At 39.1% G+C, this 13,883-nt stretch overlaps 1 protein-coding gene across 3 annotated transcripts; it reads right to left on the minus strand.

Moving 5' to 3' along the window:
- Positions 1–344: 344 nt before the first annotated feature.
- Positions 345–11,511, minus strand: LOC131234318 (AMSH-like ubiquitin thioesterase 2). Of its 3 annotated transcripts, XM_058231104.1 has the most exons (12): positions 11,340–11,507; positions 11,169–11,233; positions 9,480–9,555; positions 8,898–9,068; positions 7,481–7,506; positions 6,771–7,104; positions 5,620–5,709; positions 5,395–5,457; positions 5,203–5,277; positions 3,451–3,513; positions 2,388–2,440; positions 345–706 (listed from the first exon to the last, which is right to left on the minus strand). In XM_058231104.1, exons 1-12 carry the CDS (start codon positions 11,433–11,435, stop codon positions 532–534), a joined length of 1,287 nt encoding a protein of 428 aa, XP_058087087.1. In that variant the 5' UTR covers positions 11,436–11,507; the 3' UTR covers positions 345–531. The 3 variants fall into 3 exon arrangements, with proteins under 3 accessions (XP_058087087.1, XP_058087088.1, XP_058087089.1); XM_058231105.1 differs by lacking the exon at positions 3,451–3,513 and having other exon boundaries at positions 11,340–11,511; XM_058231106.1 differs by lacking the exon at positions 11,169–11,233 and having other exon boundaries at positions 11,340–11,505.
- Between the last annotated feature and the right edge of the window lie 2,372 nt (positions 11,512–13,883).

The raw sequence follows: 13,883 nt of genomic DNA on the forward strand, positions 1-13,883 counted from the left end.
GTTCATAACTCAGCCGACTCAACCTCTGATAGTGCCTTGCACGCTCTCCACCAGCAAAGCCCTGCATGCCTTACCTATTTGTTTTCTTATTTCATTAGATTCCCATGTTAAATGTGTAAGAAGTCAATTGACGGTCCCCGTCAAATACATTGTGTCTGCCTAGCTGATCGAGGCAGCCTGATCTTTGGGCCAACATGCATAAAAGTTGGGTCTGCCTGATGAATTGCCCAGATTTCCCACACATGTTCCAAACGAGTGGGGGCAAGTTCACTTTGTGCGTTTGTATGGGTTGATATCTACATTCATTATTATTATTATTATTATTATTATTTTAAACAATACTATTGAAAAACCCCATAACATTAACTTTCTGCATCTGCTAATATTTCACATACAATTACATATATTTCTAATAAGCACATTAAATAAACATGCTTACAAATATATACATCAAGGTATGAAATACATGGTCCTAAATATTACCCGTCCATTTTCATCGCAACGTGTGACTCAAACTATTGAATCACAAAATCAACGAAGATCGATGATTTCAAACCTCAGATTTGGATTAATATAAACATTGGAGCAATCCTCATAAATGGGACTCCCATCTGGCGGTTCTTGGTGAGGATGGAAGCCTCTCTTTTCACATTCTTTTAAGACAGTAGTTCCACCGGGATGGGTGAGCCGGAATATTCCGTAGCTCCTACAAGGATAAAAAACTGACAAGCTCACCCCAAGACAAAATCATGCTTTAAATACTATGAAATCAACAAAACAGTCAATGCTGTTCCATGTTATCTAATATAGCAGCTGAAGTTACAAATGCAAACTATTGGGAATACATGGAATCCATGGTTTTAACTTTCTGACTAAGACTCAGTTCAGTCCTGAGTCTCAAGTCACCCTGTATTCTCAATCTCCACTAGTGGTGCTGAACAGTGTCAGATGTAACAGTCTGAGTCGACTCAGATGAGTTGTCAATCCATGATGGTATTTGGAGTTTCAAATCTGTGGTTGTTGGCAGCCATTTGGCATTGGGTGCATTGGAGGTAGAAATATAATGTTATGAACATCAAGAGTAGAGGACGTGCATCACATCATTAGGCGTTCATTTTGAATGAGCAGACCCCAAAGTGATCTAGACCATTTGTCTGTATGGACCACTATGGATTGCCCATGCCCGAAAATCGCCTTGATATAGCAATTTTAACATTTCAACATGTATTGTAGCCAGCAAATGGCAAAGGTAAGAGTAGAAATACGGCATGATCCACATTCGACTAAGAAAGGCCCAACATCTGTGGCGATTTTTGATGCATGGGACCTCTCACCAGAACAGCAGTCTGGATCATTGAAACATAAGCACAACTGTTGCAGAAACTGAGATTTGAGGGTACTGTGCATATCCTCAAGTCGAGGATCATATAATTCCTAAGCATGTATATATATATATATATATATATATAGAGAGAGAGAGAGAGAGAGAGAGAGAGAGAGAGAGAGAGAGAGAGAGCCCACCATAAAAATAGGATGCTCCATGTGAATGTGGAGTTTTTAAGTGTTGTTCCATATATATAGACACGACACAAAAAAGCAATGTGGGGCCCGTGTGTGATATCCGCCCCCATGCATCATTTGTGCTAGCTAATGTTAGAGCGTCGCCAAAAAATAAGGCTGATCCAAAACTCAACTGGACCACAAGGAGAAAAGTGGGGATGGGGACACATTGAAACCTTCTTGGGGCCCATCTAAGTTTTGGATTAGGCTGATAATCAGTTTTTCTCCTTGTCCTCATGTGAATCGCCTTACAAATAGGTTGGATAGCGTATCAACATCATAGTGAGCTCCACGAAGGTTTATGTTATGGCCCATTTGAGTTATGGATTTTAGGCACCACAGCCTCTTCTTGCATGGCTTCCAATGAAGTTCGTGTCCGTGTCCAATCCTTTCTATCAAGAAAGCAAGTGATCTTATACAATGGTTGTGCCATGAATTTGTACTACAACAGTCAGGTTTTCAGCTTGTGAAAGTAGGGTCCATGGTCTAGTGACCATCAATATGATGGGCCTCACCATGGATGGACCAAAAATTCCCCAGATTGGCAGATACTAGGGTTGTGTGATACATTTGTCGTATCTTTTTTTGTAACCATCAATTTGTTGGTAGCCTATTTATTTAAGGTTAGGATCATCTCCATCTGGGTATTTTGGTGCATGGGCCATCCACATTCGGGAACATCCCCTGCTTGGATCACTGAACTACAGCCCACTAGTACAAACTGAAAACCTGAACAATACAGTACAAACTCTCAATGCAAACCATTGCATGATTCCTTTAGAAGAAAATGCATATTGGTAAGGGGTAGAGGTGTAAGACTTTGGCACCTTGTGGCATCTGTTGGGGCCATGACGATCGCAAACGCCTCTGCTAGCATTACCTAAACACAATTTGAACCATTAACCGAAAGAAATAATCATGTCTCTGTAACTGAAATGCTGTGCGAACTAGGGGTGGCAATAGGACGAGGCCCTAGCCATCAAAGCCCTGGCCTAGTCTCGACCCAGCCCCAGTCAGGCTGAAAAGGTCCAGGCCCTGCAGGGCTGTGTTAGGCCAGGACCAGCCCTATAAGGAAAATAGTTAAATCACCAAAGGTTTGAAATAGTCTCAATCTAAAGGATTTTTTTTTTTTTTCTTTTCTTTTCTTTTGGTATCCTCCATCCATGATGCGTCATCCCAAATATAAAACCAGTTTGGATGATTGAAAAATAACCTATATCCAACAAGTATCTTTAAACTACACATGAACATGAATAGGAATCACTAGTAAGTATCTTTAAGTTGACCAGTGGCATAGATGATGATTGGACGGGCCAAGTGTGTGATCGAGTAGTATTCATTATCAATAGTGTTAAGATGGAGTTTCATTACACCCAGATCCATAGCTCAACTGGCAGACTGAGTGGAGATACCCCGTTTCAACACTTCAGGTCATGGTATCGATCCCTAGTGGGGGTGGCTAACATGGAGTGTGTGTACTGACATGGGTGTGTACTAACAAGCTAACCCTTAAAAAAAGAAAAAGAAATGAAAAAAAAGATGGAGTTTCATTGAAATCATTCAAAGAGAACACCACAGCTGTGTAGCTTTAGCTTTGGACAACAATCAGATGGCAACAATGTTTCATTAGGCTACAGTTGGAGATACAATGGGATTCAATTACAATAATCAAGAAGCAATAGAGTGGGAGAATACTATCAGAATATTTCAGCAATTGCATCGCAAATTATTGCAGCCTATATCAATTGCACATCCAAACACAGCCAAAGGCTGGCATTAAAACCCCATAAATGGTTGTACAAAGAGGAAAATGAGTAACGCCAAATTTCAAAAATAGGATTGGATTTTTTGTTTTTTTGCATTGAATCTAATGAAGTTTTTTCTGCTTACCTGATAAGAGTAGTGAGTATGCAAATCAATCGATGACATGAAGCAAGTCTGCGATGGATGGGTCTGAAAATAGACAGAGTTAGGAACCAGAAGAAAAAAAGGCTAAGAGCAGGTTTAAAGTATCATCCGAAACTGATACATATCTCCTGATATGATCATGATACATATGTATTCGCCCAATACAGGCTCGGAATGGCCTGATATGGGTCAATACAACCCACTTTTGGTGGTGACTGATGTGGTGCACCGAAAGATAGTTCAACTTTACTAAAACCAAATGTTTTACATAGCAGGAATGATAATATTCAGTCCAAACTCCAAACATCTAGAGGAAATCCAGTCCACCTGGGAGGAGGAAATTTTCATTCTTCCAGGTTTATACTGTACTTGTGGCATCTGTGGATGATGATCTGAAACATTCATTCATCAGTACTCCACAAATAAATCATAAACGTAAAATCCTAAACGTAAAATCCTAACCATGTAAAAAATGCACAATTTTTGTGATTTTTGGAAACCATTTTCACATGGTTAGGGTTGTCCAATCAGTGTGATTTTCGTTCTGTGATACTTTCAGGCTTGTCCCTGATCAATGAACGGTTTGGATCATCATACACATGCCACATGTACAGTACAAACCCAGGTGCAATGTATCTCCTCCAACCCCATACCTTCAAAGCCTAGCTTCATTAAATGAGATATAGCAAGTCCATGCAACCTCAACAACCTTTTTTTTTTCTTCGGAAAGGAAACAAACAAACACACAACTCATGCAAAGTAGGCAATGCTTGCAGGAGCTGTAAGCTAAGGTAGGCATGCAGATTGTGTATGTTATACTTGCTTTCTGCCATGGGAAATTACTAATTCACATAATTGTGCAATAAATAGACCTACCAGGGTTGCTGGCCCCACACTCACCTCTAGACATGGCTATATGCACCAAACTGGCCCGTGTACATAATGTCAGAGCCATGTATAAGGTGGGACCCACCATGTAGATCATGTGGCCAAAAACTTAGCTTGGTCAAGTGTCAACTATCAGCTAGGCAACACATGATCAAGTGTGAAAGTTTTATTACCGTCTATTGCTACCATTCATCAGATGGGACCCACTGTGAAGATATCGGGGCCAAAAAATTAGGCTGCTCAAGCGTCAACTATCAGAGAGGTCACACATGATCATGTGTGCAAGTTTTCTTAGTGTCTGTTACTTCCATTCATGTGTGGCCTACCCGATAGTTAGCACTTACCACACGAAGTTTTAAGACTAAGCAACTCAGACCTACTTGCTTGGTCCTAACTCGAGTTGCAACTAAGCTTGAGTTGGAGCTAGCCCTATTTTAAGTTCTGAACCATGGCACCATACAGGATTGGACTCGACTGAGTCTGAGTCGACTCGAATGAGGCACATCCTACATTCGGCCGAGTCTGAGTCGACTTGAACGAGCCACATCCTAGATTCGACTGAGTCTGAGTTTGCTCAAACAAGTCACATCCAACTTGGACAAGTCGTCAATCAATGTTGGCACATGTAGCTGTGTGTAAAGGTGCATGTGGCGCTAGCAAACCTCTACCTAAGAGTAGAGATGGAAATAGAGGGATGAAATGGAACTAAAGTGATTGGAAGAGTGGAGAATGGACTTGATTTTAAACAAATCATAAATAGAATTCGGAAGGCACGTTTGCAGGTCTGTTTCAAAGAGGTATTTACACAAGGAACAAAGACAAGTGCTACTGAAATGAGTTACATACATGGATCCATCCGAGAGGAAAAAGGGACTGCTCGTCCTGGATGGCGTAAATCTCTTCCTCATTCAATGCCTGGCACTGCGATGAAGTATTCATCAGTTTCATGAGGACATTAATCTACGAAGTGCAAGTAACAAGTACTGTAGGATGTAGAAAGCAGAAACTTGCACAAAATATAGTACCCAAGTTACTTACTGAGCTGGAAGTTGATTCCTGCTTTGGAATTATTAGGGTTGTAACATAAAAGGTTCGATTCTTCTGGATTCATCAAAGATTAAAAAAAAAAAATGAGAGAGAGAGAGAGAGAGAGAGAGAGAGAGAGAGAGAGAGAGAGAGAGAGAGAGAGAGAGAGAGAGAGAGAGAGAGAGAGAGAGAGAGAGAGAGAGAGAGAGAGAGAGAGAGAGAGAGAGTCAATCTTACAAGGAAAGCACCGAGGACTCCACAAGTCTCAAGGTCTTTGTTTGTGTTAGTTCTAGCAAGTTCGAGAAAATCTTCCATCAACCTTGCTGACTGCACAGTGAAAAGCGATTCTATCCTAATCTATCGATTTCTTTGATGAAAAGCCATGGAATATCTAAACAAAATCGCACATTGACTAGAAGATGTGCCTAGTTTCGTGCAACTGCACATCACTTTTATATAAGTAAATATGCACTTTTTTGAATCAGCATTTGCTCAGGCTGATAAAATAAATAAGGGGGCCGACCATTTGGTGATCCAAATAATAGATACATATGGTAGGCCCCATGGTGGATTGGAGATACCAAAAAAATACCCTCACTGGATGATCCCAACCATCTAATTGGGCCCCACTAAATGTGGATTATTGGTTGTGATTTTCAACTTCCACTAGATGGATAGGATCCCTTGATATGTGAGAAGTTGGTGCCAATATGTTAAATAGCTTAGACCACGTAGCCTAGCCTACCCTTCATGCTACATAGCTCACTAAAACAGCTTAAGTCACTTACAGCCTACAACGCTGATTAGCATACACTACAATGTAGGCTACATTTCACGATACATAGCTCACACTACAAGTTATTTTTCACTAAACATTAAAGCTAGTTGATGTTTTCAATGATTTGTTACATTTTTCTATTTCCAATTTAAAAAATTAATGTTTTCAATGATTTTATTAAATAATATAAGCAACAATATTAAATCAGTTCCATTGCTATTCTTTATCTTTATCTCAATCTTGCCTATTGTTCCTATTATTTTAGGATGTATTTAGTTACACAAAATATCACGAAATTTCATTATTAATCAGTCTAATCAGGTGTAAAATATCATGAAATTTCATGATATTTGGTGCAACTAGGCGCAACCTTAATAAAAAACTAGAAATAGCATGTAGCCTATGCTACATACTATGTAGCTTATGCCTCATGCTTCAGATGGGTAAATGCTACGTGGCATGTTATTTATTATTAAAAAGTGCATGGGCCATTCCATGATCAGGCCCTCAAGATATTAAGAAAAACATGTCGTTTTCTTTCATCTGAGCATCATATAATCATATGACACATGAAAGCTATGACAGGGAAAAAATGATGGGCAGTGCTTACTATGTGTACATCATGAGTGATATCATAGGATGAAGATCTCAAATTCACATTTCTTGAATCAGAAACAGTGATATGTGAAACATGGGCAGCTTGAGGAGCTTCCTGGAGGCAAGAAAGAATGGGAGAGGGGGAAGACTGTGTGACGACATGCACGCTGATATTGCAATCCTTTGCCGTTGCAGAAGACATCAAACATGGGGATTCAGGTGGTGTGCAACCAATTCTTGAATCGATTGTAATGACGGATGCCAAGCCAATATTCTCCACTGGGTCGATGCAATTTCTGACACTACCACTTGTAACTACAGATACGCAATTGGTCGAGAAGTCCTTACTGATTCACAAATAGATAGAAAAGATGAATATGGAGGAGGAAGTAATATTGTCCTGAGCGTCGGCAAATGTACATGTCTGTGATGCTATCAATTTTTATTAACCATCTATTTTTACACCACCAATTGAAGAGTTGGGATCTTCCGGCCTGGGAGATTTTTGGTGCATCCCCCATCCATGTTGGGGCATATCAGATCAATAATCCAAATCACCAACCAAAGACCCAGAATGTAAGAAATTGGGAGCACCAGCAAATAGCACATTTGCTTTGAAGCTCAGAAGTCAGGACCACACAATTCTTCAACACAAAATATCAAAAGATCCAGTTTTGCCTTAGTTTAACATGAAATATCTCGAGCTTGAAGGAAACACTTTACCTGTGAGTTTTAGTTTTGATGGTGCCCTGTAGAACAATTTGCACTTCATTAGGAACATATCCTTGTAATTTCTTAAGATGGTAAGTCAAATAGAAGAACTGATCACTCTTTGCGATGGAAGGACTAACCATAACTATAACAGCTAAGATGTTTTTTCACACAAAAATAGATTAAGAAAAAAAAGAGGGAAATAAAAGAACAGATCATTCCTTGAAATGGAAGTACTAATAGCATGTAGTATATTGATATTGGTGGAAATTCATACTACCCTGGGTATGTAATGCCCTTAGTCTAATTTTTTGTCGGACGTTTAGGCACGTACACTTGGGCTTTCAGTTTGTTCACCCATGTTTTAGCATCCAGATCATTGGTCTGTTGGGTCCAGCAATTTGAAAGGTTATGATTGTTGTTAAGGAAATTTTCAGGGCATGATTTACCCATTGTGAGGGACAACAGACAAAGGCGAAAACCCAAGTATACCATGTATACCCTCTGTTCAAGGATCATATAGTTCCTCTTCAAAGGGAATGGGGATTAGAATGACAAAGCCTAGAAATCATCCCTGACCATTATTCCCAAGCATGCCTTGAAAAATAAACCAAAATGGTTGTGACGCAGCCCGGTCCAATTCATGATGCGGGGGTAAATCATCACATTTTTTCCCTTTTTCCTTCAACTTTTATATATATATATATATATATCAATGTAATGAGCAACAATCCAAACAAATCATGCCTGATTGGTGTTAGATTAGCGCCCATTTGGTTGACTTGCAGCAGGTAAGGCTGACAAACAGCATTCTTATCAAAGAACAGCCTGATATAATATTGAATACACATTCAAAACACATACAAATATTATGGAGTTTTACATTTCCCTATTTTTCTGATATTTTTGAAATTTTTTGGGCAAATTATAGTTTGGGGCTGATATGTGCTCGTATCAGCTGATACGAGGCTGACATCATGTATCGGTTTTCTGGCGCACAAGACATTCTTGTTCTTTGTATACAATAAGGATCACAACCTTACAGTAAGTTTGAGCAATTGTGTTGAATGAAATTCTGGTGTGCATGTGTGCTCGGGTGCATGTGCGTGCATCTATGTACCTATGTTTGGCAGAGAGAGAGAGAGAGAGAGAGAGAGAGAGAGAGAGAGAGAGAGAGAGAGAGAGAGAGAGAGAGAGAGAGAGAGAGAGAGAGAGAGAGAGAGAGAGAGAGAGAGAGAGAGAGAGAGAGAGAGAGAGAGAGAGAGAGAGAGAGAGAGAGAGAGAGAGAGAGAGAGAGAGAGAGAGAGAGAGAGAGAGAGAGAGAGAGAGAGAGAGAGAGAGAGAGAGAGAGAGAGAGAGAGAGAGAGAGAGAGAGAGAGAGAGAGAGAGAGAGAGAGAGAGAGAGAGAGAGAGAGAGTTGTTCTTGCACCTTCCTCTCATTGCAGCCTGGAAGGGAATGATATTCTGGATTCTGTGAGGTGATATGAGAACCATTCACACTATTGTTAGGCCTCTCAACGTGATGTCCGTCAATCTCATTGATTTTCCTTCCAAGTCGAGGCTTCAAAGTTTCCATTTCTTTGGTGAACTCCTTCAATGTCTGATCCAACATCAAACAAGAAATAATGAAATATTCAACTCCCAAAATCCTACCAAACAACAACTGTCCTTGGGACCCAGCTGCTATCATTCACTTGCAGTGTCAGACACTACTTGCATGTTAACAACTCATTCACCATCCACATGGTATACATGCAAGCCAATCCCTGATCCGTCCCAATGTCTGGCTCCATTGTAAATGTAGTGCAGCATGAATATTATACCAAGTAGACGATTTTAACCATTTTACTCCCCATTTGGATCCCTGCCCCCATCCTAGTGATGTGTTGCTCGGAAATTTCATCTTTTCCCTTATTCTTAAACTCCAAGCAATCAATCTTTTCAACATATTTCAGCAAAAATGCATTTTGTACATAGTATGGAAGAAAGAAAATAATATAGAATAATCTACCTTCTGATGACGAAGCTTTTCTTTCGTAGAGTAAGTTAAGTAACTGGGGTGTTGAGGTATGATCTCTGATAGTAAACTGTGAATGCAAGTGAGAAGAAATTTTTAGCTGATATGAGTTGTTAGAAGAGATATTCAACAATGCTCGGGCCAATAGCTTTTACTTCGTGCTTTTGGTTTGTAGAGCTGGGTGGGGCCCACAGTTCAGTGATCCAAGCCAGTGGTATGATGGGCCACACTGTGGATGGCCCATGCACCAAAAATCCACCAGCCACAGAACATTTAGCCCCTTAAAAATAAAAATAAATGTGAGCTGTTGCTATGTTTTCTTTGTAAAACATCTACTTCTTAGCTGTCTATTGAGGGTTTAGGGCTTCTCCAATCTGGGAGATTTCTGGGTCATGACCTGTTAACAGTGAAGGCCATCATATCATTGGATTGAATCACAGTACTGTGGGCTCACATGTACAAACTTAAAGCCTAATCAAACATATGACCGGAGCATTGCATAATACCTCTTTTTAGAATTAAAGAAAAAACAACCCCTCTTTGACTAGCCACCATTAAAATTTAAATCCTGCCCATATTTACATAGCTCAATCCATCCAAAGGTATAACAATAAAAAAGATACCATCCCACACATCAATACCAAAGTACACAACATACAATATAAGATACCCATGATTTCAAAAAGTAACCTACATAATTTTTCTCCAATTCAAGTTCATGAAATTTGAAAAAGAAAAATAAGAAAAGAGGAACCCAGGAGAAGACATCCCTTGGATAGCCATACTAAATATAAAACCTTTTAAAAAAAAAAAAAATTTTATTTTAAAGAATGATGATGATGACAACCAATAAGAATACTTGCCTTCCATGAAATTTTGCACTAATCCCAGTTCATAAAATACATTTTAAAAAAAAGGAATTCAAGAGGAACCCAAATACACAAAAAATAATAATAATAAATAAAATCCAACTAATACGCAGCAAAATTCACCAGAAAACCAAAAAATTAAAAGATACCCAAGAATTTTAATAGTAAATTTCGTGCAATTTCTCTAATACAAGCTCATAAAATTAAAAAGAGAAAAGAAACCAAAGAATGAAAAAGAACCTATAAGAACACACGCCTTTGAGTATCCATACCAAAATCCGAACTAATCCTGTTGAGAATACAAATTCAACCTTCATTGGGCTATCATCAGACAGTTGGGAATGTGGGTTGTCATTCCTATCTATAAAAGGGGCTCAAGTTATGTAGTTAAGGGGGGAGAGTGTGTAAGCAATGTAGCACCTTATGCACCTGGGAGCTTAAGGTGGTACAAAGCAAATTCCATGCACTTTCTCTCAAATCCAAGCTCATAAACTTAAAAAACAATGAAGAAGAAGAACCCAAAAAGATACACTCCTTTGAGCATTACATACAAAAATTTCCAATTAATCCATACACCAAAACGCATCATCCAAAAAAAAAAAAAACCATGATTTCTTAAAGTGAGCTTGGACAATGTTCTTTTCTGTTCCAATCTTATAAAAAATTCCCCAGAAGAAACACATCCACATCAAACATTCCAACTAATCCATTCACCAAATAAAAAGCGCCCATGATTTCTTAAAGTGGAATTCATTCAAATCTGCTGTAATTCAATCTCAGAAATTTACAGAGACAGAGAGAGAGAGGAACATGCCTTGAATATCTGTTCAAAGTAATAAAAAGATCATTGATGTTCTGCTCATCTCTATACACTTTTGCCTTCTCCCAACACCATCATCACCACCATCCATATATATCAATAATAAATAAATAAATAAATAAATATTCAAAAAAATATAAAATAAGTAGAGAGAGAGAGAGACACCTGGTTGATAATTTGATTGGCAATTCTGAAGTAGAAAGAGAGAGGGAAGCGATTATCAGATCTTCTCTTTCTCTCTTTTGATTCTGATATTTCCATCTCTCTCTCTCTCTCTCCCCCTTCCCTTCTTATCTCGATATATGAATCAGCAGTAGAGAGGGAGAGGAATTCCCTGGCCTTGAAACAAAGAAATGCAGGATGTACATAGGAAAAACTTTGATACTCTGACAGTGTGTGATAGATGATACACATGCACTTAGAAATTGCACAAAGTCGCATAGAAGCAGTCAAATTAAACCGTCCAAATTATATTTATCAATGTAGATTATCATTTACTAACATTTACGATTATTTGCTTATTTACTATCAGACTGATGGGCCTTTACTGGACGGATAAAAATAAAAATATCCAACGGTCCTATTCCCGTAAAAACACTGTCCAACGAATCAGAGGTCAAGATCTTTCAACCAATCTGTCCTTGAGGCTTTGGCTTGGTGATAGTGAGCTGCACAACCAGATCGGTTTTAATTTTTGTTAACATATAGCACATATAAAATTTATGAGTGCCTGCATATCAAGCGTCATGAGCTGCCCGAGTATCATATAACTCATCGATAAGGATTGCGTGCAGTTGCTGGATTGCGGGTTGCTGCGGCTTGTCTTCTGCGAGCCGTACAACATCCTTTTCGCGTATTTGAGGGGGTCGTTATCGGAAATGAATTGGCTACTCCCCTTGCCACCAGCCCGGAGGCTGGTGGTCGGTGCTCTGTGGACCCCACCGTGATGTATGTCTTTCATCCATGCCGTCCATATATATTTTTAGATCGTTTTAGTACGTGAGACAAAAATTAGCGGAATATAAATTTCAGGTGGACAACACCACAGGAAAACAATGGTGATTATATATCCACCATTAAAATCATCCTAAGGCCCACTGTACTGTTTATTTGTCATCCAATATTTTGAGTAGGTCATGAAGACCCCGAGGAAGGGAAAAAATAAATATCAACTTGATCCGAAACTTTTATAGCTTCCAAAAAGTTTTCAATGGTCGGTGTTCATTCAATACTATTTCCTGTAGTGTGGTCTACATGAGATTGGGATATACCTCATTTTTTATCTCATACCATAAAATGATTTAGAAAAATAGGTCGACAACATGGCTGAAACACATACATCAAGGTGGGTCCCACGGAGCATCAACCATCAGCCACTGGCTCGTGTAAGGGGGAGTAGCCAATCCGTTCCCGTCGTTATCAGATGCTTTGGCACTCATATGTTGGCTTGTTAGTACACCCATTTTGTCTGTGCACACTACACACTGTTAGCCACCCATCTTGGGTATCGATACCAAGACCTTAGCGTTGAAACGAGGTATCTTTCACTCAATCTATCACATGAGATATGGATCTGGGTACTCCGTCTATCACCACTTGAGCTATGGATATGGGTGTGCACTCGTATGATACGTGATACGCAGGCACACTTTAGTTGTACGGATGCGAGTTGCCCATGGCCCTCGGTGGGGTCCACCCAAATGTCCGTGAGAAATCTACTACATCCATCAATTTTCTCAGCTAATTTGACACAATCCCAAAACAAGGCAGATCCAAAACTCAAATGTACCAACACAACATTGAAACCGTCCTCAGCTCACCGTGATGTTTATGCATCATCCAAGCCGTTCATAAGGCCATTCCATTTGGGATGAACTGAAAACACTAATATTAGCCTGATCCAAAACTCCTATTTCTTTGAAGTATGTTTCATTTGAGTTTTGGATATCGTCATTGTTTGAGATCACCTTCTAAAATGAGGCAGGAGTGTATAGCTCAGTGGCAGCTAGATCAAGGTTTTCAATACGAAGTTTGCCTTCCACACAGCAATTTCCTACCGTTGGAAGCTAGGTGGGACCATCCTGATATCTGTGAGATATCCATTTTGCTCATCTTTTTACCTGCTGATGTTAGGATATGAATGTCAAAAAGAGACAAAAAAAACTCAAATGAATCACATGGTAGGTAATTATAAGGATTGAAAATTATTGAAACATTTGCTAGAGCCAAAAGTTTTTTGGATGACACTAATATTTCCTAGTTGGAATGATCTTATGCACATTTTGAAAGCTATATGAACAAGAGACATTGTCATTGTCACTGCTGCTTCCTATGATGTGGTCCACTTGAGTCTTAGGTTTATCTCAATTTTAAGCTTTTATCTTATAATGTGATGGAAAAAATACACGAATGATATGGAGTTACCGTGAGGCCCACCTTGATGCATGTATCATGCATTCATTTTATCCATCCATTTTTTATATCATTTTAAAGCATTATCTCAGAAATAAAGCAGATGCATACTCTAAGAAACAATGGTGATTGACCATCCTACTATCAAAAATTTCTGAGGGGAGTATTTTAATGTTTTTATAATGTTTATTTACCATCACTTGATAAGGTCACATAAGCATGAATGAAAGAAACCAACCCATGTTAGCTTTATGCAAAAGTTCCGTGGCTCATTAATCGCCAATCGCCACTGTTTCC

The sequence above is a fragment of the Magnolia sinica genome, chromosome 19 (genome assembly GCF_029962835.1).
Source record: "Magnolia sinica isolate HGM2019 chromosome 19, MsV1, whole genome shotgun sequence".
In the NCBI taxonomy this organism is placed as follows: Eukaryota; Viridiplantae; Streptophyta; class Magnoliopsida; order Magnoliales; family Magnoliaceae; genus Magnolia; species Magnolia sinica.

Coding starts and splice junctions, on each gene's coding strand:
- LOC131234318 (XM_058231104.1), bottom strand. CDS start 11,435: ATGGAAATATCAGAATCAAAAGAGAGAAAGAGAAGATCTGATAATCGC. Junction 7,105..7,480: donor ATCAAAACTAAAACTCACAG/GTAAAGTGTTTC, acceptor TTTGTGAATCAG/TAAGGACTTCTCGACCAATT. Junction 5,458..5,619: donor GAGTCCTCGGTGCTTTCCTT/GTAAGATTGACT, acceptor TGATGAATCCAG/AAGAATCGAACCTTTTATGT.